Here is a 26,342-nt window from a genome sequence, read left to right as displayed (position 1 = left end):
TGGATTGCAAAGGGATTCCTTTTAGTTTTTAGGGATATCCTCTCACTTCCTGTTTGACTATTGGAAAGAAAGTGAAGGAAAATCTCTGAAAAAGCATGCAGATAGCTCTAGCTAAAAAATGTTTTTAAACCTTTGCATATAGTTCTACTTTACGGTGTCTTCCCCACTCACTCTCCCAGAGCACCTGCTCTATGTTTCGTCTCTAAAATCTACCAAGCTGCTATATTCTAGCCTAAGACACGTTGAAGATGGACGATAAAGGTTTTGTTTTTAATAATCTTTTGTACCTGCAGCATGGATGGGGAGAGAAAAAAAAAAAGAACCCACCACTTAACACAACAGTGTGTTGTTGCTCGGGATCTTTCAAGTCTTGCACACCTCTACCACTTTTATTTACTAAACCAAGTCCATGATGTAGAAAATACATTCCCGTAGAGAGCATCTTTAAAATAAAATAAAAAACTGCCTACAAATGGAGGAGTTAGATTTGATTTATGTATGCAAACTTTATGACAGAGAAAGCCAATGCAGCCGAACAGTAAACTCACAAAGGATTAAAAAAAAAAAAAAAAAAAAAAAAAAACCCCCATCAGTAAATCATATCATTAGTATTCAGGAAAAAAGGATAACATGTTTTTTGTGCAGTGACAAGTTCTTAAAACACTAACAGTATCCAAAATTGGTCAGACATTCCACAATCATTAGAAGAAAATAATATGTATAAAAAGCGTCTTTAGTCTTTGAACAGTTTTTGATGTTACTAGCCCGTGTTACGCTCAGTCTTTCTTTGTTCTCTTTGCTTTTGCAATGTTTTCCTGTCGTTTTTGTTTCTTCTTCTGATCCCGTTCCTTGGCCTCAATCATTTTAGCCAGTTTCCAGGAGAGTACTGCACTTGCAATGAAGAGCGGGGTGAGGGCCAGGATCACCGTTGTAAGAAAGCCATATGGGTCCTTGGCAGCCCATTCGACTATGTACTCAGCCCAGGCCTTTATATCAATCATGTCTTCAGCAGAATGTCACTGGGGAGACAGAGCAGAGACCTCAGAACTGTGCCATCACAAGGCATGCTTTAATCACCACGCATTTTATATTTTTAACTCGGGGCACTAGAAAACAAATGTAGCTTTGTACAGTTTCACCCAGACAAAGTGAATATTGTGCTTTTTGGTATGCACTTGAAGTGTATATGAACCCAAGAATAAAATGTAATATACTGCAGCTTACCAGTTCTTAGATGTGATGGCTGCATTTGTTACTCGTGGTACTGTATCTGTGCATTCGCAGCATAGTGACCTTGGAAAGTGTGCTAGGACTACAGAACACCACCTCATCCCCAAAACACAGGAGATATGTGTTCTGTAGTTCAGGCAGAGATTTCAGGAAGGGCTTAAAACATTGATACCTCAGGGCAGTACGTCAGCACCACTACAGGAAGGTAGAAAGCTCACTGGATTTCTGGCAGGATCAAGGGGCACTTATATTTAAACAGATAGAAGATGCAGACATTTTTTTGTTTACAAACACATTTTGGCACACAAATCTTTTTGTTTTTCCTGTGCCGATACTTTGATACCTTACAAACTTTATGTTTTTATTTTAAAGTATTTTTGTGAGGTGCAGTGTTTATGCTAGATTTAGGTAATGGGTTACCGAGAGAAAAAATTATATACAGTAGTTTGGTAAATATGAGCTAAAGCAGAATAATACTTTACTTTTAGGCCAGCAGGTGGGGCTATAAGCACAATTTCAAGATATAAAATGCCTCTCAGTTTGTTTCTTTGTTGGAAGAAATCTGTGGTGTACACTAATCAGTGACTCATCAGCAGTATTCAAAGATCCAGCTAGACAAACTGTAATTCAAACCATTTAGCTCTGTTGTGCTGTCCCTCCAACTTATGCATGCTATTTAGGGAATTCTTTGTCATGTCTGATTATAGTATATAACATTCAGGGAATCATACACACATACATATATACACACACATACATACATACATACATATACACACACACACACACACCCAAATCGTTGAAATCTCATTTAAGATTTAACATTTTAATGCAATTTCAAATCTGCGTTTTTTAATTAAAAATACCACCTGTGATGCTGCCATGAAGGCCATTACTTTCAGGTACCTCCTGGTATGGGGGGGGGGGGGGGGATCAAATGCCTCCCAACTGTTCTCCTGCACTGTCACATGCAGCAATGGTGGAGACTATAAGTAGGAGCCGAAGGTCCCAGGAGCCGCACATCAGAACAAGACTCACTGCATATGAACAAGTGGCAGTCTCAGCCTAGATTCCCTCCAGGCCAGGCTCCCAACTATTTTCACACTGCTCACTGGCGCAAACGCATGCGACTCCCGGGACCTTCAGCTCTTATCTATCATTGTCTGGAGCGTGGGCAGGCTCCTTCCTGGCCAACACACTCAACAGCAGGCACAGGACTACACTTTCTTGCAGCCTGAGCAACTTAAATACACACTGGTACATGGGTTTGGGGAGACAATAGTCATGATAACCCACAATGCACAGGCATGGTCCACCACTGTCAGGAAGCCAGCTCAGAGCACTGAAAAGTAGCGGATGCTAGAGTGAGTGCGTGTAGACAAGAGAAAAAAGGTTTGACATCAACAAAACTGAAAAGCAAAAAATACATTGTATACAATACACCAGCTTTTTTTTTTTTCATGTCTTCAGGGGTGCCTTGGGAAAAAAAAAAAAAAAAACACCTGAAAATTGCCAAAAAATAAATAAAAGATATCCAAACTTGCCTTTTAGTTACACAAAGCCACAGATTATCAGTGTGTACAATTACAACCTTCTAGCCATCGGCATCCCTACAACCAATGATGTTATCGGTTGATAAGCATGACATCAGACCCCTGCACAGCATCCTTGTTTGCCCCTGCCCATCTATGTCAGCGCTGGGATCACATTCGTGGAGGGAGAAGAGAACAGAGAAATATTAGTCAGTACCAATGTGCAAAGGTGGATTTGCTTTGGAAGAATAAATCACCTCTAATGTTCAGTGTCCTACGTGTGTGGATGCTTTCAGTGCAGAATTTTAAAGGGTGTCTTGACTGAAAAAAAGGTTGATAAACACTGTAATACACCAGGGTTAAGCAACCTTAGCACTCGACTGGTAAAACTAGAAATCCCATCATGTCTCTGCACCTCATTCCTGCGGCTGTCAGGAGTCTTGTGGAACTACAAGCCCCACAAAGCACTGCAAGATTAGGAGTGCCAAGGTTGTTTACCCCTGTAGTTCACAATGCTTTTGCAAACTGTCATCCAGTTAGGGTTCGGATCTACTTTAAAAAAGGAGTTGTAAAAGGCAAAAGGTTTTTTATCTTAATGCATTCTATGCATTAAGATAAAAAAATAAAAACTTGTGTGTGGCAGCCTCCCCAGCACCCCCTAATACTTATCCTGAGCCACTTCTCTATCCAGTGATGTCCACGCTTTCCTCGGCTGTCAGGGACTCTCCTCCTGTCTGGCTGGGACACAGCCGGGGTGCCATTGGCTCCCGCGGCTGTCAAGCAAAGATAGTTAGCCAATCAGGGGAAAGGAGGGGGCTGGGCCTCCGTGTGTGAAAGGATACACAGAGCTCTGACTCGGCTCGGGTGCCCCCATAGCAAGCTAATGGTCTATGGGGCACACATCAGAAGCGAGGGTCCATGAGGAGGGAGGAGGGTCGGGGCTGCTCTGTACTGTACATATCCACTGCAACAGGGCAGGTAAGTATAACATGTTTGTTATTTATTTTTTTAAAGCGAGACTTTACAATCACTTTAAAATTTATTTTTTAAGTATGTAAAACATTCTTTCCAGGGAACAACAAGTACACAGCACTAGAACAGATGCTATTTGTCCAGAAATTGGCACTGAAACTAAAAGAGCGAAAACCAAAAAGGCCATTTTTCAGAAATACAGCAGTATTGAATTGGTTCTACAGATGAATCCTTTCAAGGCCAAAACTACTCAAACTGACTGGGATGCCTTTGGAATCACACTATTTGTTCTACGGGAAGCACTTTAAAATTATTGTAAGGAAACAAAAGTAAAAGAGAATAAAAAAATGTAGCAAACTCTTTCATGGTCATAGGCCTACTTTGTATAAAGCATGTAACAATAGTAGCCCACTCTATCCTATGTTAACAGACCTTGCCATACAATACTGCCAAGTAACACTACAGTGATGAGGAACAAGGGTCTACCTCAAGTGATGCGCTGTACCAAGCATTAACTTAATTTACCTCCTATTCTTATTGCCTGCAGGAAAGCAATCAGGCTCTCGCTTTGCCTGCACAGTTACCATAGAAATGGCACAGTATGATACAGAAAGCATGCAGGTCTTAGCTGGACAAAATGAAGAATATAAAAAGGAAGACAGTAATAGCAGCAGGGCTCACACAATGGTGCGATGGTGACACACCTGAATACAGAGACACAATGGAGAAACAAAGGAAGAGAGTATAATAAAGTGCACAGTCAGAGAAAAGGAAAAGAAAATACGATTTGGCTATACATCTGCATGAGCCTTTCACTGTTCTGTAATCGCAGAATACTCATCTTTCCTTATAAAGCTTTGCACAATAGATATAAAGAAGGCATCTACAGATGCAAGATATGACCAGCGCACTATTGTACTATGAACATCCACTAGTTAATCCGCCTGTAATCCACCCCAGTTCAGTGAGCCCATTTTACACACCCCAAGCTAACCCATTTCAATGGAAGAATCCATCATCCAGAATGTATTTTGCCCAATGACTGACTTATGCTGAAATAAGATGATCTAAGCACAGGGGTGTCTGGAAAGATCAGGGGTAGTCCATAAACCCACAATGCATGGTCACTTTAAGAACAAAGTCCTTAGATGTGGTGGCTGCATTACCATAATACAGGCTTTATATAGTGCCAACAGTTTGCGCAGCGATTTACAACATGAGGGCAGACAGTACAGTTACAATACAGGATGAATCAGAGGGCTCCACTCATTAGAGCTTACTATCTAAGAGGACGGGTCAGGTGATACAAAAGATAACTGTGGGGGATGAGCTTATGGAGAAAATAAAAGTACAGTTGTTCGGTGGAGGCAGGACATGCTTCTCTGAAGAGAACGGTTTTCAGGGATCATCTAAAAAAAGTGGACAGATTGGGGAAGGGAGTTCCATAGGATGGGAGAGGCTCTGAAAAAGTTCTGGGAGGCGAGCACTGGAGGAGGTGGCAAGGGAGCTACCGAGCAGGAGGTCTTGAAAGGAACAAAGAGAGTGATCAGGTTGGTATTTTAGGTTAGTGATTAGTTGTTAGTATTTTGAATTTAATTTGTTGGGTGAACGGAAGACAGTGGAGAGATTGGCAGAGAGGGTAGCAGACATTGAGCGGTTGGTAAAGTGGAGGAGTCTGGCAGCAGCAATGATGATGAAATGAAGGGGGGGATAGTGTATACAAGGGTAAGTCAATGAGGAGGGTGTTGCAGTAGTGGAGATGAGAGAACCAAGGAGTGAATTAGAAGCTTTGTGGTGTTTCAATGGTTAAAAGAGTCATATTTTGGAGATGTTGCAACGAGTGATGTGGCAGACTTTGGACAGTGATTGGATGTGGCACTGAAAGGAGAATTCCGAGTCCAGGATTACACCTAGAACCTTGGTATGCAGGACAGGTTGTTAGTTTAGCCATTGATTTTGATGGAGAAGGAAATATTATAAGCTTGGTTTTAGATAGATTCAGTTTAAGCAAGTGGTGTGACATCCAGTTTGATTTGTCTTTAATACATTTTTTCCCCCTGAATTTCACCTTGTGCAACCACAAAAAGGTACATTTTCCTGATTACCAAAGAGAAGCTTTAGTTGAATCCTGCATGCATGGACAGAGCAGATTCACTTTAAGACTTTAGGAGCAGTAGAAAATAAACTGTCATTGTAATGCTGTCCAAACTAAAAAAGAAGAAACCCGATACTAATTACTTGCCTCCATAATAATGACGATAATAAATTAGGCATTACCCTATCTGCACAGTCCATCACAAACACAGACTGGATTTATATTAGTGTAAGCAGAATCTTTTTCCAACACAAACACTATTCTGCCTTCCTATGAAACTATGTGATCCCACGCAGTGTGCGGTAATTGCAGCAAAACAAGGGATTTAATAAGCAAACATTCCCTCCTTCACTACTGGAAAATGACTCAAACAATGCCCAATACCAATGAAAAAAAAGAAGGGATCCCCAACCGGTAGCCAGACAGAATGTGGGACAACAGTGTCCCAACCCACCATGCACAAAAATTCCTCAAATAGGCAGTGTTCAGAAAACATATACAAAATAATTGCCAGCACGTCAGATTCCAATATAAAAATGTTACTGCAGTTTTATAATAATCTCAAACCAATGTAATGTTTCAAAAGACACAAAGGTCTCCTTTATAATGGTGAAATACAGAATGATTGGCTACTAAAGATGTGTTCTCACTGAAGAGCCTTCCAGTCCTGATAAGAAGTGAGGCGATATCTCCCACAGGGGAACGCACAGGGGGAGATTTACTAAACAGAATACATGCATAGTTATCAGTTTCTAACTTCAGCTTGTTCAATTAGACTTTGACAATAAGAGCCCTTTCACCCTGTGCCACCTAGGGCTATTTTTAGCGCCGCTTTACAATCGCTTTAGCGCCACTATTTAGCCGATAGCGGGGGTTAAAACCGCACAGGTAGCAGCCGAAAAGGGGTTAAATCCGCCCACAAAACGCCGCCGCAGTGCAGTTTTGCCGGCGGTATAGCAGTGCTGCCCCATTGATTGCAATGGGGAGGAGTGGCGAGTTTACCGCTCCAAAGAGGCTGCTGCCAGGACTTTTTCTGATGCCCTGCCAGCGCACCACTCCAGTGTGAAAGCACGAGGGCCCCGTGGACTCGATCCCTGCTGGAATACCCGCAATCGTGTCATGGAGCTGAAGAATGGAGAGATGCTGATGTAAACAGCATCTCCCTATTCTGCCTAGTGACAGGACACTGATCATCTGCTCCCTGTCATCGAGAGCAGCAATCAGTGTTGTGTCACTGCTAGCCCATCCTCCAGACAGTTAAAATCACTGCCCAGGACACACTTAACCCCTCCCTGCCCCCTAGTGGTTAACCCCTTCACTGCCAGTGCTATTTTTACAGTAATCAATTTTATAGCACTGATCGCTGTATTAATGCCAACGGTCCCAAAAATGTGTCAAAATTGTTCGATGTGTCTGCAATAATGTCGCAGTCACGATACAAAAAAAAAAAAAGTATTAATAAAAATGCCATAAAACTATCCCCTATTTTTGATGCTATAAATTTTGCGCAAACCAATCAATAAAAGATTTTTTTTTTTTACCAAAAATATGTAGAAGAATACATAATCGGCCTAAACTGAGGGAAAAAAATTTTTTTAGATATTTTTGGGGGGATATTTATTATAGCATAAAGTAAAAAAAAGTATGTATGTATCATTTTTTTTTTTTTTTTTTACAGAGTCGCTTTAAAATTTAAATTTATTTTATTGCTTTTTTTTGCTGTCACATCACACATGTTTACAATGTAAACATCCCTTATGACAGCAATAGGCACGTGACAGGTATTCTTATGGAGGGATCTGGGGTCTATAAGACGCCAAATCCCTCCTTTGCACTTCAAAGCGCCAAGATCAATCTTCCATAAACTGGCGCCTTTAAGACTTCAGTAATCCGGAAGTGATTATATGACATCTTTTCGGGGTTACTACAGCCGAGACCCGATGTTGTCTTTCTTTGGGTCTGTAGTCAGCTGACGGACGTACCGGCTGGTCGCTCTGGTCTCCCGATGGGATGGGAGAGCCAGGGCAAGTGGCCGAAGGTGATGGGGGGGGGGGTTCCCTCCTGCTGCTTGTAGGAACAATCAAGCGATTAGGCACCACTCCGGTACAACCACTTGATGTCAAGCGACATACAGGTACATGATTTGGCGGCAAGTGGTTAAAACAATCACACTTTGTTGCTTTGCAGCCTGAAATGAAGACAAGCACCATTTTTATTTTATCTAGCTGTACTAAGAACATCCAAGATAACACCAACACATCAGAAAAGAAAAAAAAAAAAAAACACACACACCACACACTGTTGGAAAAAGGGTGACCCTTGTGTCAATATTTTGTTGAACCACCTTTTGCTTTAATTACTGCCTTTAGTCTGTTGGGATATGTCTGTACTAATTTTGCACATCTAGGACTTTGCAATAATTTAAATTATAAATCAAATAATTTGTTATATTTGATGGTGACCGTTGGACTGCAGTCTTCAAGTCATTCCACAGATTTTCAATGAAAGTCTGGGCTCTGACTAAGATATGCAAGGACGTTCACCTTTCTCCTTAAAGCACCCTGTGGTCATTTTTTTTCTGTGCTTTGGGTCATTGTCATGTTGGAAGGTAAACATTCTTCCCATTGGCAATTTTCTGGTAGAGGGCCACAGACTTTCCTCAAGAATTTGACGTTATTTTGCCCCATTTTTTCTTCTATCCTGACATGTGCTTGAGTCCCTGCTGCAGAGAAAACCCCCCATAACAGGATATTACCACCTCCATGCTTTACTGTAAGAATGGTGTTATTTGGATGGGGAGCTGTATTGGATTCCCTACAGACATATCGTTTGGCGATGAGGCCAAAGAATTCAAATTTTAGTCTCATCTGACCATGACATCTTTTTCCATGTGGCCTCAGAATCTTAAAAGTGTGTTTTGCCAAAGCTCAGTTGTGACTGCGACTTTGAGAGGCTTTTTTCTTGCAACCCTTCCACACAAGCCACATTTGTGGAGAATTTATATTGTTGTCTCATGAACACAATGACCACTCTTTGTTATTAATTCCTGCAACTGCTACAGCGTTACTGTAGACCTCTTGGTAGCCTCTCTGACCAGTCTTCTCCTGGCTCTTTCATCCAGTTTGGAGCAAAGTCCTTACTCAGGGAGGGTCCGTGTTGTACCAAATACCTTCCACCTCTTAATAGATTTCACTATGCTTCTAGGCATTGATAAAGCCTTTGAAATGATTTTGTATCCATCTCATGACTTGTCCACAACTTTATCCCAGAGATCTTTTGACAGTGCCTTGCCACCCATAGGTTGAAGGATTGCTTCAGTTACACTACCAGGGGCTGAAATGCTCCAGGAAAAGCTTTTTTTGTGGTCTCAGGGCTGGTTCACACCAGACGGTAGTCCAGTGTGTTTTTTAGTGTTTTCTATGTATCAGTGTTAAATTTGTTGAAGAAAATATTTTCGTTGACAAAATGAACACCATTTGGAGTTGACAAACAATATAAAAAACTAAAATGCCATTTAGTCAAAAGCCTGACTAAAATTAAATCAAGATTTGGATGTCAAAATGCACACTGGTTATATATCTCCACGGCTAAAACTGTCTGTAGTGCATATTTAAACCTCATTACTAGAGATGCACTGAAGTTTCAGTCAAAAATGGTGATGTTATCGGTTGAATGGCGATAAGAAAAAAAAAAAAAGGGGAGGTGCTAATAATGACCAAAAATGGCTAATGGCTAATAATGCCGCAAATTTGAGATGAGTTTTGCACCTCGAATTTTAATTGTTCTTATGGTGCGTTTTTCATAGGTCATGTGATTAAAAACTAACGGGGTGCCTTATTGATGTGTTTTCAATGCATTTGAATTAGGAGTTGCGTTTTGTTGAAAATATTATATACACACACACACACACACACACACACCTTTTTTTTATAAACTGTCATTTTGGCAATCAAAATTTCAGCCTCTACTTAATACCATAAAACATAATATTAGATTTTTACTCCTGGAGTATATAATAGAGCTGCCACGAAGAGTCAACGTAATAGATTACGTCGACTACGAAAATACATCGACGTGCGTGAAAGGTGTCGACGCATCACACATTGTGAGTTGCAGGTCAATACACCCCCACCACGGCTTTCATCGCGGTGCTTCTCTCCCACGCACGATCACAGCTGACTGTCCCCTATCCTCCTCCAGTCCCCATCCGTCCTTCTCCATGCTGCTCTGTGTCTCCCTCTCTCCTCTGTTCATCTGTCCCCCTCTCTCCTCCGTGTCCCCTTCCATGCTGCTCCATGTCTCCCTCTCTTCTCCGTGTCCCCCTCCATGCTGCTCCGTGTCTCCCTCTATCCTCCGTGCATCTGTGCCCCTCCATGCTGCTCCGTGTCTCCCTCTCTTCTCCGTGGGTGTCCCCCTCCATGCTGCTGTCCCCCCCTTCTCTGTGTCCCCCTCCATGCATCTGTCTCTCTCTCTCCTCCCCCTCCGTGCTGCCGCCCCCCTCGGCATCTCAGAATGGGGAGCGGAGGTAGGAGCCGGTAAACCCAGTTCCGTAGTTTTCTGAGTGACCACTGACTCTGTATATTCACATAACTGAAGCCTTGTAACCTCCTGTGATTACAATGTCTCAGTTAATGAATGAAGAGAAGCCGCCGTCTTCGCTCCATTCATTATCAGTACAGTGGAGGCTACAGAGAAAGGGACTGGGGAATCTATGTCCCTAGTCCCTTTCCCTGTCTCAAATGGGAGATGTCAGAGGTCACCACAGCCCCCCAACAGGGCTGATAATAATAGTTATAGTCAATGACTAATCAAAAAAATAATCGCTAGAAACAAACAAACTAATCGTTAGTTGCAGCTCTAGTATATAATGAGTTTCTAAATTCTAGAGAAATGCATTATAATTTAACTAAACCAATTATATTTTAGTTGACCAAAATGTACCAGAGATTTTAGTTGACTAAAACATGACTCAAACAATTCAGATGACTAAAATACAACTAAAATTAAATTGAAATTTGATGTCAAAATTAACATGGGTTCCAATGGCCGTAGCTCACACCAGTGCAGTGCGTCCCAGAGAACAAAAAGTAGAACATGCTGCACGTTTTCAGTATGGAACGTTTCTGGAACACATCATACGGAAAGCATTGAACGGATCAAAAAACGCACTGGAACACAAATGTCCTGAATTGAAATGGAAAAAAAAAAAAAAAAACGCACATGCAGAAACTTTGAAATTATGGTGTAAACCGGCCCTACGAAAAGTTTTTCTATAGTTCCTTTCCAGCTGCAAGCCATAAAATAACCTGACGTGTGGAAGGAAAACAAAATGAAAAACTAAAGGTGCCGAGAGTCATATAGACCATGGTGACAATATTTTTAATGCCAACAGCCCCCTCATCTTTGGCTGGCCCCCAAAATTGTCTGGTTTGGAATTTGGGGAGAATAGACACACAGCCCTCCCCAATACCAGACTGTAGTCCTAAATAGGGCCGAAACAACTAATCAATTACTATTTTCATAATAGACTAATCAGCCAGTAACATAATGGGGTTAAAAACAAACTAAAATTAGCCCTTTAGCGTACATAAAGATCAAATAAATTGCTATTGTAAATATGAATTTTACTGTTGCTCTTTTTGTACTATAAAAAGGGAAAAAAAAATTTTTTTAACCCCATTATGTTACTAAACGTCTTTTTTCGTGCTTTTTGCAGAAACGTACTACAGTTCATTTAACGTTCACATCTATGCTTTTTTGGAAAGGGTCAGGGGCTTTTTTTCAACTCAGAAACTGTGTTTTTTTTTTTTTAGTTCCATATACTTCAATGGAGAAGCTGCAGAAAAGCATGCATGTAATGCTTTTTTGCAGCAAATTGCGTCTGTTTTTGTATGGCCAGCATATAATATATTACAGTTCTGTCTTTACAAACAGAAGTTTATACCTTTGATCTAAGAAGGAAGCTCAGTTACAATGTTTCATATTAAAAACTTGGCAGACTGCCCGGATGTTTCCTTTTGGCAGCTGAGAGGGCAGAGAAGTCTTTCCACTTGCTATATGAAAGAATCAGCAAACTCTGCAATAGAGATCATCAGAGGGGTTGAATCGAGACATTAAGGATTAATTACGCAGCTCTAGTGCATATTACTGCAGCACAATAGTGTGAGTGGGCCCTTAAAAGTTTAAGAGTTCTTGATGCACTTCAATACTCTCCCCCCCCCCCCCCCCTCCATAATCCAAATGATACTTTTGCAAAAATTTAAATCGATTTTTTTTTTTAAACAGACAGACAATGCACTTTCACAACTGGAATTGATATTATATCCACTTGTCCATGTGGTACGGTAAGTGAATCTAGTGATAAGTGGGTCTATTGGGAGTGGTTTAATAATTATCAATCAGCTGCTGCACCTGCAGGGCACCGAGGAAAGCTGCAGGGTCAGCATTTCTTTACCCATGATTTCCCAATGGGAGTATCTCACTAAAAATTTAATTTTTGTTGCAGGGGATGCCTGACATCCGACTTGTATCTTAGTGCAGAAATTATGTTTCTGGGGGGCATTCTGTACACATTCTGTGTAATTACAGTTTACTGCATTATAGTAAAATGTTGCTAGTGAAATAGAGATATATATATATATATATATATATAGTTTTAAATAATTCCCCCCCCCCCCCCCAAATGAAAAGTTTATGCACTCCCAACTTTAATCCCGATATCCTACAAAAACTAATACATTTTGTTTGGTTTTGAAGAACTAGGCCAACAAAGATAAACCTCATCTGCCAAAGAAAGCCTCGTATTGCTTACTTTATAAGAAAAAAAAAAAAAAAAAAAAAAGAAGATTGGACTGCACTTTATCCTTCTCCGTACAATGTGAAACTTAAGTAATTTCTGTCATGCAAAAAAAAAAAAAAAAAAGGGGGCCATAATTTTCTAATTACACACAGACTCCTAAATTCTTTAATCCCATAATCCCTTTTTATAAATTCACAAAAGACAGCCCCTTTCAATTAATTTGTGTCGTAGTTAATATTAACATCACCCACACCTGTATTATGGATTATCCCCACTAACGCATTCCTCTAATAAACTTGATGGACTAGATTAAAAAGAATTGTAAGAGTCTCTTTGAAGTTACCCGGCTATCATCTGATCTTAGCTGAAACCTATTTTTTTTTTTCCTAAATCATTTTTAGACTAATCACTATCTACATTTATTATTATTCATTTAAGAAAAGTTCCCTCAGTATTGAATTTTACTTTTAAAGTGAAAATGCAGGTTTTTTTTTACAGTGCTATATACATGTAAATAATCTAATATGTGTTAATTATTGAAGAAAAAAAAAAAACAGAGGCTATTTTTAGGTATGCTTGACATAAACTCTCTTATTACATATGCAAACGCTTCTTCCTCCTTGGGACCCATCCACAGTATGCACAGCATTGTTTAAGCGGGAGGTTCACACAAAAATTGAACCTCCGCTTTTTGGAACACCCCCCCTTCCGGTGTCACATTTGGCACCTTTCGGGGGGGGGGGGGGTACAAATACCTGTATAATACGCCTCTTTCTCCCCCCCGTCTGCTGGGAAACACACAGATCCAAGAGACAGCAGGGACCCATCTGGATTGCGCAGCGTGACTCACTCATGCGCAGTAGTGAGCCAGGCTGTGAAGACACAGGGCTCCACTTCCCGATTCCCTTACCAAAGATGGTGGCGGTAGCACCCTAGAGCCGAGCGACAGATCGGCTTCGGGTGCCAACATCGCAGGCACCCTGATCAGGTAAGTGTCCATATTTTAGAAGTCAGTAGCTGCTGACTTTAAAAAAAAAAAAAAAAAGGATTTTTGCGGGAATTCCGCTTTAAGGTGCATCAAGATACACACCATTACCACTTGCTTACCTGCCGCAGTACACTTACCGGGGCGGGATGGCTCATACAGTCCCAATCCAGCACATTACAGCTTTCTGCCTGGAAGACTGTGCTGTCATTCACTGCAGTACAAGCGAATGTTTTATAGCAGAAGTATTTATTTTAGTTTTTTTAAATGGTAGGGTTTTTTTTTTTTTTTTGCTTACACCCAGTGGTGATCAAATACCACCAAAAGAAAGTGCTTTATGTGTGAAAAAAATGGATATAAAATTTTGTTTGTTTGGGTACAGTGTTGCATGACAAGCAATTACCTGTTAAAGTAGCTTGGTGCTAAATAGCAAAACATGGCCTGGTCATATAGAGGGATAGAATTTTCCAGAGCTCCAGTGGTTAAAGAAGAACTCTTACGAAAACATCTAAACCTGATGACTGTTCTTTTACTCTTATACATACAGGGCATCGCAGCTCATTTATTCATAATAACACCTCACTCATCATTGCATTTGCTGTGGGATCTGCAGCTGCTTGTAAACATACACAGCCCAACAGAGGATTCACAATTCTCTCTCTTGCTAGCAGCATGGTTGGACGGCGGGGGGCAAACTGTCCAACCACACTGCTTAGCAACTCAGGACGGATTTGAATGGGACCAAGCGCCACATGCACTTGGTCCTGTTGAGGGGATTAAGCACTTAAGGACCTGAAGATTTCCCCCCTTAATAACCAGGCCATTTTTTGAGATATGTCACTGCGCCGCTTTAACTGATAATTCATGCGACAATGTACCCACACAAAATTGATGTCCTTATTTTCCCACAAATAGAGCTTTCTTTTGGTGGTATTTGATCATCTCTACGGTTTTTATTACTTGCGATATAAAACAGAAAAAGACCGACAAAAAAAGCCGGCAATTTTGAAAAAAAAAAAAAAAAAGACAATATTTTTATGTTTTGCTGTAATCAATAGCCAAAAAAAATAAAAAGTAAAAAAAACTAAAAATTTCAGACAGTTATGTTTAGTTTCATTTAGGACAATATGTATTCTTCTACAAATTTTTGGTAAAAAATAAATAAATAAATTAATTTAAAAAAATCACGATTAGCATATATTGATTGGTTTGCGCAAAAGTTATTGCGTCTACAAAATACTGGATAGATTTATAGCATTTTTTTTTAAACTAGTAATGGCAGTGATCTGCAATTTTTAGCAGGACTGAGACATTGCGGCAGATAGAGCAGACACTTTTTTGGGACCAGTGACATTTATACAGTGATCAGTGCTATACAAATGCACAGATTACTGTATAAATGACACTGGCAGCGAAGGGATTGACACTAGGTGGCAATGAAATGCTTAAGTGTTCCCTAGCGAGGTGCTTTCTAACTGTGAGGGGAGGGGACTGATGGAGTAGAGAGATTGCTGTTCCTAATCACTAGGAACAGACAATCTCACTCTACACCCCTGACAGAACGGGAACTGTTTATTTACACTGGCAGATCCCCATTCAGTCTCTGTGGACCCGCCAATTGGCTCCCCAGCTAGTGAACAGCCCACAGATCGCCGTGTACGCGCCCAATGTACAATATAAAGCGATTCGTGCAGTAGGGCCAACCTTACATTTTAAGTAGTAAAATAATAAGTGTAATATTTTTATGAATCCTCCCAAAGACTCCTGTTTGGCATGTTAACCACTTGACCCCTGGAATGACCAAGCCATTTTTTTGCAAAACGGCACTATGTTACTTTAATTGACAATTGCACGGTCATGTGGCAGTGTACACAGATAAAATTAATGTCCTTTTTTTTTTAACCACAATTAGAGCTTTCTTTTGGTGGTATTTGATCAACAATCAATATTTAATTTCTTCTATAGAACACATCCTATGAACAAAATGTAAAAAAAAAAAAAAAGGAATTTCTTCATCAATTTAGCCCAATATGTATTCTGCTACACAATCAAAAAAAAAAAAAAAATATATATTATATATATATATATATTACACAAACACTTTTTTTTTTTTTTACTAGTAATGGCGGCAATCAGCAGCTTGTAGCGGGACCTCTACATTGCGCTCGACAAATCTAAGTGATGCTTTTGGGGACCAGTGACACCAATACAGTGATCAGTGCTAAAAAAAATATGCACAGTCACCGTAATACTAGCAGGGAAGGGGTTAACATCAGGGGCGATCAAAAAGTTGGGAATGATCGGCAGGTCTGCCAGACTTGCTGATTGGCTCCCATTGTGTCCAATCACAGCAGGAGCAAGCCGTGCGTGCCACAGAAGTGGAATTGCAGAATCAAGTACCTGTATGTGATTCTGCGCAGAGGAGCCGTAAATATATGTGGGGTTAAAGCGGTTCTTCACCCTAAAGGGGAAGTTCCGCTATTCTGATCCCTCCCCCCCTCCGGTGCCACAATCGGCACCTTTCAGGGGGGAGGGGGGTGCAGTTACCTGGATAATCCAGGTAACTGCACACACTTCCGGCCAGACCGCCGCAACACACATATCCCAGAGACACAGCCGGGGACCATAAGAGACGCGCAGCGCGACTCGCGCATGCGCAGTAGGGAACCGGGCAGTGAAGCCGTCATGCTTCACTTCCCGATTCCCTGACAGAGGATGGCGGCGGTGGCAGCAGCGGGACGAGCGTTCGCTCGTCATCTGCCGCCATCGCTGGAACCTGGGACAGGCAAGTGTGATTTTATTAAAAGTCAGCAGCTGCAATATTAGTAGCTGCTGGCTTTTAATATTTTTTTTTTGGTGCAGCTCCTCTTTAAATATACACTTGAACAACAACAGGTTAAATATACACTTGAAAGTGTTTGGTTATATCTGTTCAATGAGTGGGGGAAAAAAAATGACTGGGGGACCCTGACCCACCCAGCAATCTTGGGAGTCAACTCCCATGCTGTATTCTTTTACGGTGCACTGTTACCAGCTATCTCTAGGTTAACAATGTTGCTCCTCCGTAGATACAGAACAGGAAACGCGATCAACCTACAATGGAAATTTTGTTACCCGTTTTATCTTTACAAATGCATTGCAGATCCATGCATACATGACTTGTGTGAAATGCTCATATGTTTTATGATTCATCATAGATTTCATCTCTTATTAGACTCCCGACTGAGCAGTATCATTAGACTGAAATACATCAAGCAAAGCCATCCTGTTTGATCACAAAACCAGCCATGTGACTTTTTTTGTGATCTATCTAGAGTGATAGATATATATAATCTATCTCTAGACTGGAAAATGGGGAGGTAAAATAAACGGAGGTCATGTATGTTTGCAGTCCTCAAAGGGCCCGATCCTCCTCTTAGAGGCCAATTCGGGCATCTATTCCGGTGCATGTTACCATAGAGTCGTTCTACCTGGCGAAGGGATCATCTAATTGGTGTTTGTGGTGGAGAACCGCAAAACACAGATCAAGCATCTCAAGAGTGGTACACGGTGGCGTATCCTGTGGCTGTGCAGTACGCAAGAAGATAAGAAAAAGTATTCAATTCTGCAAAAGCACTGGACACTTTTTAGGCCACTTTCACACTGGGGCGGTTTTCAGGCGTTACAGCGCTAAAAATAGCGCCTGAAAAAAACCGGCCCCTTTCACTCCAGTGTGAAAGCCGGAGGGCTTTCACACTGGAGCAGTGCGCTGGCAGGACAGTGAAAAAAGTCCTGCTAGCCGCATCTTTGGAGCGGTGTATTCACCGCTCCTAAACCGCTCCTACCCATTGAAATCAATGGGACAGCGCGGCAATACCGCCGGCAAAGCGCCGCTGCAGCGGCGCTTTGCGGGCGGTTTTAACCCTTTTTCGGCCGCTAGCGGGGGTTAAAACCACCCCGCTAGCGCCCGCAGACCGCCGCTAAAACGACGGTAAAGCGCCGCTAAAAATAGCGGCGCTTTACCGCCGACGCCCGCACCGCCCAGTGTGAAATAGGCCTTAAAGAGCACGTGTCACTTTGCCAAATTTTATTTTTCACTACATTTAATGCAAATAATATTGTATTTAATTTATTAGTACTGTATATTTTGTATTACATTTTCCTTTAAATATGCCAACGATCATCAAAATGGCATCTTACTAATACTAGCTTATGTAATTAGCATGTGTCACATAAATCAGCAGGGGGTCAAACTTCCTCACATCTAATACTTGTGGAATGGACAGAAAGAGGAAAAGCACATAGAGGGTGTAACTATCATACACACCTCATCATTAACCCTGCAGGGATTACATTTTTTGAGTGTTGCACACCGCAGAGGGTGTAACACACAAGCACCAAATTACTTTAGTTATATGCAAAGGTTGTCATATACATTTACATATTTCCCCATACTGGCTTTCTGGGGTTTTTAGTAGCTTATTCACGTTAAGCACTTTATATAATTCTCTTTTCTTCCCAAACTATTTTTTTTGATTGTGTGCTTTTAAAAAAAAAAAAAAAAAAAAAAAAAAAAAATTAAATATCATCTACTCTTTGACTACCTATGGGAGCAGCCGCTATTCTATTAGATTATCGCTACCCATCAGATTGTGTAACAGAAGTGATGTTCCGACCAAAAAATAATTACTGCGCATGTCGCTATGCATTCCAAACACTTTATGATCTGACGGGTAGCGGTAAACTGTCAGAACACCCATGCGGACATCTTACTACACCCAGCTACATCTAGAATTGCAGAGTCATTTTGGCAATAAAGTGAGCGTATATAAATAAATATTGCATATATTGACATCTGTGATGTTACATTTTGAAAGAAGCTGGACTCCAGCATTAGGAAGGTGGTGGAGGCCATGTTGGTACACCCCGCACTGCTCAGCGCTAGACTTTGAGGCTGGGTTCACACTATTGCAGATTGGATGCGTTTCTCTGCGCAGTAAGTAATTATTGGTCAGAACATCACTTTTGTTACACGATCTGAAGGGTGGCAGTAATCTGAAAACACCAGCTACACCGTCGGATCATTTCTCGGATGACCCAGCGGAAATGGTAAGCCTGAGAAACACCGCTGAGCGGCAGACGTCTCCTCCCGCTGCTTCAAAAAAACGTTCCATCGGCTCATGAGCCACTCAGGGCAGTTTCATGAGAAAGCCTGCTGCAAAAAAAAAAAAAAAAACAGTACTGGGGTTATGGCTGATATTTTCAGCCATAATACTGGTAAACCGCAACGTACAGTGTCTTGAAAAAGTATTCATACCCCTTTAAATTTGACACATTTTGTCATGTTAACCACTACAGATCCGCGCTATTGCCAAATGACGGCATTAGCGCGGACCTACATTTCCGGGACTACGTCTATTGACGTCGTCCCGGATACGAGCGGCCTGCGCGCCCTGTGATCGGCGAGTCTCGTCTGATCACCGATCCGTGCAAGGGGTCGATCCCGACCCCTTATCACGTGATCAGCTGTCAGCCAATGACAGCTGATCATGTGATAGAACGGAGCCGGTAATCGGCTATTATTCCTCCTCGCGCTGACAGCGCGAGGAGAGAAAAAAAAAGGCGATCACCGGCGGCCGTGATCGGGACATCAGTCCCGATCACGGCCAGCAATACAGCTGACCACCTGCCCCCTGCCAGTGCCCACCTGCCCACCGCCGTGCCATCCTGAATAAAAGTAAGTGCCCCCCATCAGTGCCCATAGTGCCCACAGTGCCACCTACAGTGCCACCCACAATGCCACCCACAGTGCCATCCAGCAGTGCCACCAACACTGCCACCCACAGTGCCCACAATCTGCCTCAAAGGTGCTGCGACCCAGTGCCGCCCATCAGTGCCCAGCAGTGCCGCCCATCAGTGCCCAGCAGTGCCGCCCATCAGAGCCACCTATCAGTGCCACCTATTAGTGCCCATCAGTCCCATCTATCAGTGGTACCTATCAGTGCCCATCCGTGCCACTTATCCGTGCCACCCATCCGTGCCACCCATCCATGCCATCTTATCTGTGCCCATCTTTGCCCATCAGTGCCGCCTTATCTGTGCCCATCGGTGCCGCCTTATCTGTGCCTATTAGTGCCGCCTTAACTATGCCTATCAGTGCCCACCAGTGCAGCCTATCAGTGCCCACCAATGCAGCCCATCAGTGCCCACCAATGCAGCCCATCAGTGCCCACCAATGCAGCCCATCAGTGCCCACCAATGCAGCCCATCAGTGCCCACCAATGCAGCCCATCAGTGCCCACCAATGCAGCCCATCAGTGCCCACCAATGCAGCCCATCAGTGCCCACCAATGCAGCCCATCAGTGCCCACCAATGCAGCCCATCAGTGCCCACCAATGCAGCCCATCAGTGCCCACCAATGCAGCCCATCAGTGCCCACCAATGCAGCCCATCAGTGCCCACCAATGCAGCCATCAGTGCCGCCTAATCAGCGCACTTCAATGAAGGAGAAAAATGACCCGTTTGCAAAATTTTATAACAAACTATTAAAACATGATTTTTTTTTTTTTTTTTTTGCATCTTTTTTTGTTTGTTTAGCAAAAAATAAAACTCCGAGCTGTAACTAAATACCACCAAAAGAAAGCTCTATTTGTGGGAAAAAAATGATAAAAATTTCATTTGGGTACAGTGTTGTATGCCCGCGCAATTGTCATTCAAAGTGCATCAGCGCTGAAAGCTGAAAATTGGTCTGGGACTGAGGGGGGTTTAAGTGCCCAGTAAGCAAGTGGTTAAAAACAAATTTATTTTATATGATAGGCCAACACAAAGTGGCACATAATTGTGAAGTGGAAGGAAAAGGATAATGGTTTTCCAAATAAATATGTGAAAAGTGTGGCGTGCGTTTGTATTCAGCTCCCTTTACTTTGATACCCCTAAGGTCCCATTCACACCTTAGCGTTTTGTAGATTGAAGCCTGAAGCTCCAAAACACTGCAGGAGTGTAGCGCACTACTCCCTGTTGGGTGTGTTCATACCTTTCTGTTAACAGTTTCTGTTCTTTCACCCCTGCACGAATTTCACAAACAGCAGACAGTCCATTAAACTTTGAAAATGTATTTCTTGCTTGGTAAATGTTACATTGCTGTTAGAGGATATGAGTTGCCTCTAAACTCTGGTTCCTATTTCTGTCCCATTTCCTTGCCTATAGTGAACTGACCAATGCCCCTCTTAAAGACATTGTGGTAAACGCATGTTAGAAGCTCCAGGCCTCACCTGCCTATCTTGACTCCTGCAATCCTCCCGGCGTCAGTTCAGGAAAATGTTCTTGACGGATAAGCACTGCTGGGTTGCGCTCTCCCATCGACAGTCCGTGATTGCCACCGAAAGTCGATCCCAGTTTACTCCGTCCTCTTTGTAGGTACTTCTCGCTCCGCATTGGTCGGATACGTCCCAGGCTGGGATGCCCGGTCCAGATTACATTGTGGCGGTTGTAAGGACTATCCTGCGCTGAGGTCTCTGAACCCCCAGGCCTTTAAGTCTCTTCCTGCTATCCAGCACTGGGGTCTCTGAACCGCCAGGCATTCAAACCTGTGCCTTGTTGGTTACATTTCTGCTCCAGACTCTTCCCATCCTCCCCTGGAGCATATAACCCCCAGGTTATATCCGAGTCCTGCCCCTGCCAATACAATTTAATGATTGGTCCAGGGCTCTCCATACAAACTGCCTGCACCCCAGTCCCCAGCCCGCCTTCCTGCCAGAACATTTCCAATGGAAGGTAAGGGAGATCTTTCAGGGTCAGAATGCAGGTGGCCACACCCTCCCCTCTCCCAAAACAGACAACCAGGCCTTAAAGTGCAAGGCGCTGGTTAAATTTACCTAACACTTACTCTACCTAAACCTATTTAACACCCACCTAAAGGTGGTGGGCGCTACAGGAGAAAAAAAAAATCTATTATTTTTTATGGAGATGGTTCACATCTCCACTCCATGTTGCCTGAAGCTCAAAAAAGTTCTGGAGCTATTTTTGTAGCTCAATTCGGGCAGATTTGGGCGTTTTTCTGCTTTTTACATTGATGACCTTTTGACCTGTAGGGGAAAAAAAAAAAAAAAAAAATCACAGTAAAAAGTGCACGACTTTTTGCCTGAAAATGAAACGCTCAGGTGTGAATCCAGCCTAACAAAAATCTAGTGAAGCTAATTGCCTTCAGAAGTCACCTAATTAGTAAATAGACTCCACCTGTGTGTAATTTAATCTCAGTATAAATACAGCTGTTCTGTGAAGCCCTCAGGAGGTTTGTTAGAGAACCTTAGTCAACAAACCGCATCATGAAGGACAAGGAACACAAAAGACAGGTCAGGGACAAAGTTGTGGTGAAGTTTAAAGCAGGGTTAAGTTACAAAAAAAAAAAAAACACACAAAAAACATTCCAAGCTTTGGACATTTCTGCTTTTCTTTAGCAGACAGGGAAGCTTGTCAGAGTTGATGGGAAGATGGATGGAGCCAAATAATCTTAGAAGAAAACCTGTTAAGAGTCTGCAATACTTGAGACTGTGGTGGAGGTTCACCTTCCAGCAGGACGACGACCCTAAACATACAGCCAGAGCTACAACGGAGTGGTTTGGATCAAAGCATATTCATGTGTTAGAATGGCCCAGTCAAAGTCCAGACCTAAATCCGATTGAGAATCTGTGGCAAGACTTGAAAATTGCTGTTCACAGATGCTCTCCATCCAATCTGACAGAGCTTGAGCAATTTTGCAATGAAAAATGGGCAAAAATGTCACTCTAACTACGGGCCACATATGGCCCACTGAGGATATTTATCCGGCCCAACCCACCCGGGGCCAGATTCCCGGCGGGCCAGTTGTAACAGCAGGAGACTGCTGTGTCACGGAGCTCACTGTTAAAAGTTCAGGCGCACTGTGATAAAAGTCCCGCTCTCCCCCTAGATCAGCTCCTGTGATAGACAGAACACTGCCCAAACTTTTCACAGTGAGCCATGACACAGCAGCAGGAGATGCCCGATGTGCACACACACTGACTGGTGAGACATTGTTTGGCACAGTAAGGCTGTGAGGGGGGGGGGGCTTGCAATGATGGTTTGGGGGGGGGGATGGGGCTTAAAATGATGGTGAGGCGGGCACTGATTGGACTGCGACATTGACCATCTCATTAGCCAAAAGCAGGCCCATAGTTCCCATTGAAATACTGGTAAGCTTGATTTAACTTTTCTAGTTCTTCATTTTAAATATTTTATTTGTTGCCGTTTTGTTTTTTCATTTCAAAATAAGATATGTGCGGTGTGCATAGGAATTTGTTCATAGTTTTTTTTTTTTTTTCCAACTATAGTCCGGCCCTCTAACGGTCTGAGGGACAGTGAACTGGCCCCGTTTAAGAAGTTTGAGGACCCTTGATCTAGGATGTGCAAAGATGGTAGAGACATCCCCAAAAAGACTTGCAGCTGTAATTGTAGCCAAAGGGGGGGGGGGGGGGTTCTACAAAGTATTGACTGAATACAAATGCACTCCACACTTTTCACTTATTTATTCGTAAACAATTTTGAAAAACATTTATTATTTTCCTTCCACTCCACAATTATGTGACACTTTGTGTTGGTCTATCACAGGGGTGCCCAAACCAGTGGCCCGCGGAGCCCTCTGCTGTGGCCCAACGACCGCCTGCTCTGCGATGGAATAATAGAATACTGTAATTAAAGAGGAAGCAAAGGCTATTAAAAAAAAAAGGCAACCTGCAAGGCAAAGGCATAATGAGCTAGTATGCATAGCATACTAGCTCATTATGAATAACTTACCTGAGAACGAAGCCCCCGAAGCGGTCCTCCGTCTTCATCTTTGCCACTGCCATGTATCCCGGAGTGACTTCCGGGTCTCGCTGCTCCGGCGCCGCGATGACGTCACTCCCGTGCATGCGCACAGGAGCCGACATGAGAGGCATATCGCAGTGATCTACGGCAGGCTCAGTGTGCTGTAGACAGCGGTGCCTGTCTTATTGTAAATATCTCCTAAACCGTATAGGTTTAGGAGATATTTCTTGGACCTATAGGTAAGCCTTACCTGTAGGTCAAAGTGGTTTGTAAGGGTTTACCACCACTTTAATAGTAAGTTATCACATAGTATAGTATATTTGGGCATATCTGTTCTGCAGTGGTTACTGGGCTGCTTTCAAACTGATCCGCAGGTGCAGAGCAGCGCACCTGGGGGATACCTGCACTGAGCCATAGGCCCCTTTCACATGGTCAGTCCGACCCAATTGGACCCTCCATTCACCTCTAAAAAGCAGAAGATATAAATGGACTTGTGTCCATTTACAAACACCTACCTCCAATCCGATCCGCAAAAAGAAAAAAGTAGAGTGGGCTCTATAAAGTAGAGTGGGCCGCCATGCACCCGCGCCAATCATAGTGGCCCATGACTGGTTACCGAGTCGCTTAGGTGGCCCTCACTCTTCAAAATGTTGGGCACTCCTGGTCTATCACATAAAACACATTTACATTTTTGGTTGTAAGATGACAAAATGTGGAAAATTTCAAGGGGTGTGAATACTTTTTCAAGGCACTATAATAAATATATATATATATATTGCAGTCTGCAAGTGGTTAACCTGTAAGGTAGGGTTTTTTTTTTTTTTTAAACAGAATTTATTATGGTTTCAATATCTGCTGTCATGTGGACACCAGGGGTGTGAGAAGAAGGTAAAGCTCCCCGTCATCTTTCCCTGACTTTGGGTAACCAGGCCCATTATAGGCTCCCATAGGACACCTCACAACCCGAGTCTCTGCAGATGCTGCATCCCAACTGACATGACGTTCCAAAATACCCGACATGCCAAACCCCTGGAGCTCCATATGTTTCAGGTGTCCCCATATTAAATGCCACAACTGAAACATCCTGCCCCGAGGATGACACTTCATTCCTAAAGAACACTGATGTGTAAATAATGAGGGAAGAGAGAGAAGGAGAAAATCTCCCTGAAGGGGACACACCTGCCAGAGATTCTAACCCCTCACCACTCCATCCTAATCTACGAGCAAGGGGAGCGTCAAAATTTAATCTAGTGCCCGGCTCAGATAACAGGCTCTCCTCCTCTATAGGAGGCATGTGTCCGGGTAGGCCGCGCTCACCCCCAGCACACACATACCCGCTCATGTAGGAGGCTCGGTCCGGTCCCGGCAGGAAGCAGAGCTCGCGCTGTCTCTCTTCCTGCCAGGCTCACTCATACACGGCACTTCCTGGAGCTCACATGTATCTGCCGCTCTCATTGGACGCCTCCTGCCACCGAATAAGATCTACCCTCACATTGGTCAGGAAGAGCCACTACCGCGCCTGCCCGGTTCGTTTAGCCTGGTGACGTCAGCGTCTCGCAGTCCTCAGCCTGAGTGTAAAGGAGGGGGAGATGTGTGCTGAACTTCTCTGATAGAAACATGAAGAGAGTTAGAAAAGGCTGATGTGCAATGAGCTGTATATAGGGACTATTTGTCTGCCGATATGGTATTGCTTGGGTGGGGCATTACATAGGGATTGGGTGATGTGAGAGGGGGAGGTGTCTGTGAATGTTGCTTACTAATCTTAGGCCTGGTACACACGATCGGGATGGGAATTTTGTGATGACTAAGGATGAGCTCAGGCGTGTTCGCATGCTGCACGTGCGGAGCCCGCCAGAAAGTTGGTGCTGCACTATTCACAGGCAGTGAGACATTGCCCCAATGCGCGGCTGCAGAGATCGGGAAATGTCTCACTGCCTGTGATTAGCGCTGCACCGACCTCCTGGCGGGCTCTGCGTGTGGAGCATGCGAACACGCCTGAGCTCATCCTTAGTGATGACAAGCTGTTGGTGGAAAATCTGACCGTGTGTACACTCCATCAGACAATTGTCTGATTTTTTGCGGAAAAATGTTGACTAGCAGGTTTTAAAATTTTCTGATGACAAATTTGTGTTGTCGGATTTTCCGCTCATGTGTACACAAGTCCATTGGACAAAAGTATAAACACTGCTCAGAAGCAAGGATGAGCCAGAAGTGGTTGGTCTTGTAATCTAGCGTTCGTAATGGAGAATTAACATTTGTGACGTGGAAAATTATGAAATCTAGAAATACAGTGCACATTCTCTTCTTCTTTAATCGCATAATAATGAAGCTGCTTTGCTGGTGATACTAATGGAGTTATTGCAAACACATTTTCAAAGGCTTTTTTTTTTTTTCTAGTGATATCAAGAATAATATTATTATTGTTTTTTTTTGTTTGTTTGTTTTTTGGTGCAAGTTACCACAGCACCATTATCCTGTAGATTTTAAGATAAAAGATACAACTATGTTGGTGTCCCTTGTCAGTTTTACATTGTATTTTTTAAAAGGTAACTGCTTACTCCCAAACTGTAATTTGAAGTAAAACACAGAGCCAAGTTATTAATATTCTACACTATTTTTTTATTGTGCATTAAAAAGAGAAAACAAATAAAATTAGACATGCTATCTGCCAATAGAACTTAACCAAAAAGTGCATTCTATGCATCCAAAATATAGAAAATATACCAAATCAAAAGCATTATTATTCAACTAAAAAAGGTGTCATGCATGTGTCCTGCTTCTTAATATAGGGGGTCAACAATGGCAAGAGTTGGTGAAAGCAGGGGTCTGTTATCCTGAGATAATTCCGAAAATCATCCGGGTTATTCTCCTGGAGCTCCCACTGCAAAGGCATGTGACATAATTGGTCACGATTAATAAAGCAACCA

General features: G+C 42.7%; 1 protein-coding gene across 1 annotated transcript; it reads right to left on the bottom strand.

The window, feature by feature from the left end:
- Positions 1-475: 475 nt before the first annotated feature.
- SMIM15 (small integral membrane protein 15) lies at positions 476-24,901 on the bottom strand. The gene is made up of 2 exons (XM_077462680.1): positions 24,750-24,901; positions 476-1,019 (listed from the first exon to the last, which is right to left on the bottom strand). The coding sequence occupies exon 2, from the start codon at positions 999-1,001 to the stop codon at positions 777-779; it is 225 nt and encodes a 74-aa protein (XP_077318806.1). The 5' UTR covers positions 1,002-1,019; positions 24,750-24,901; the 3' UTR covers positions 476-776.
- Between the last annotated feature and the right edge of the window lie 1,441 nt (positions 24,902-26,342).

This window comes from Lithobates pipiens, unplaced genomic scaffold, assembly GCF_037356315.1.
Source record: "Lithobates pipiens isolate NorthernLeopardFrog02 unplaced genomic scaffold, aLitPip1_a1.2 Scaffold_3, whole genome shotgun sequence".
Lineage (NCBI taxonomy): Eukaryota > Metazoa > Chordata > Amphibia > Anura > Ranidae > Lithobates > Lithobates pipiens.
This window is presented reverse-complemented; position numbering and strand designations above follow the sequence as displayed.

Bases quoted from the DNA above. Each gene is read 5' to 3' on its own strand.
- SMIM15 (XM_077462680.1), bottom strand. From the start codon at position 1,001: ATGATTGATATAAAGGCCTGGGCTGAGTACATAGTCGAATGGGCTGCC.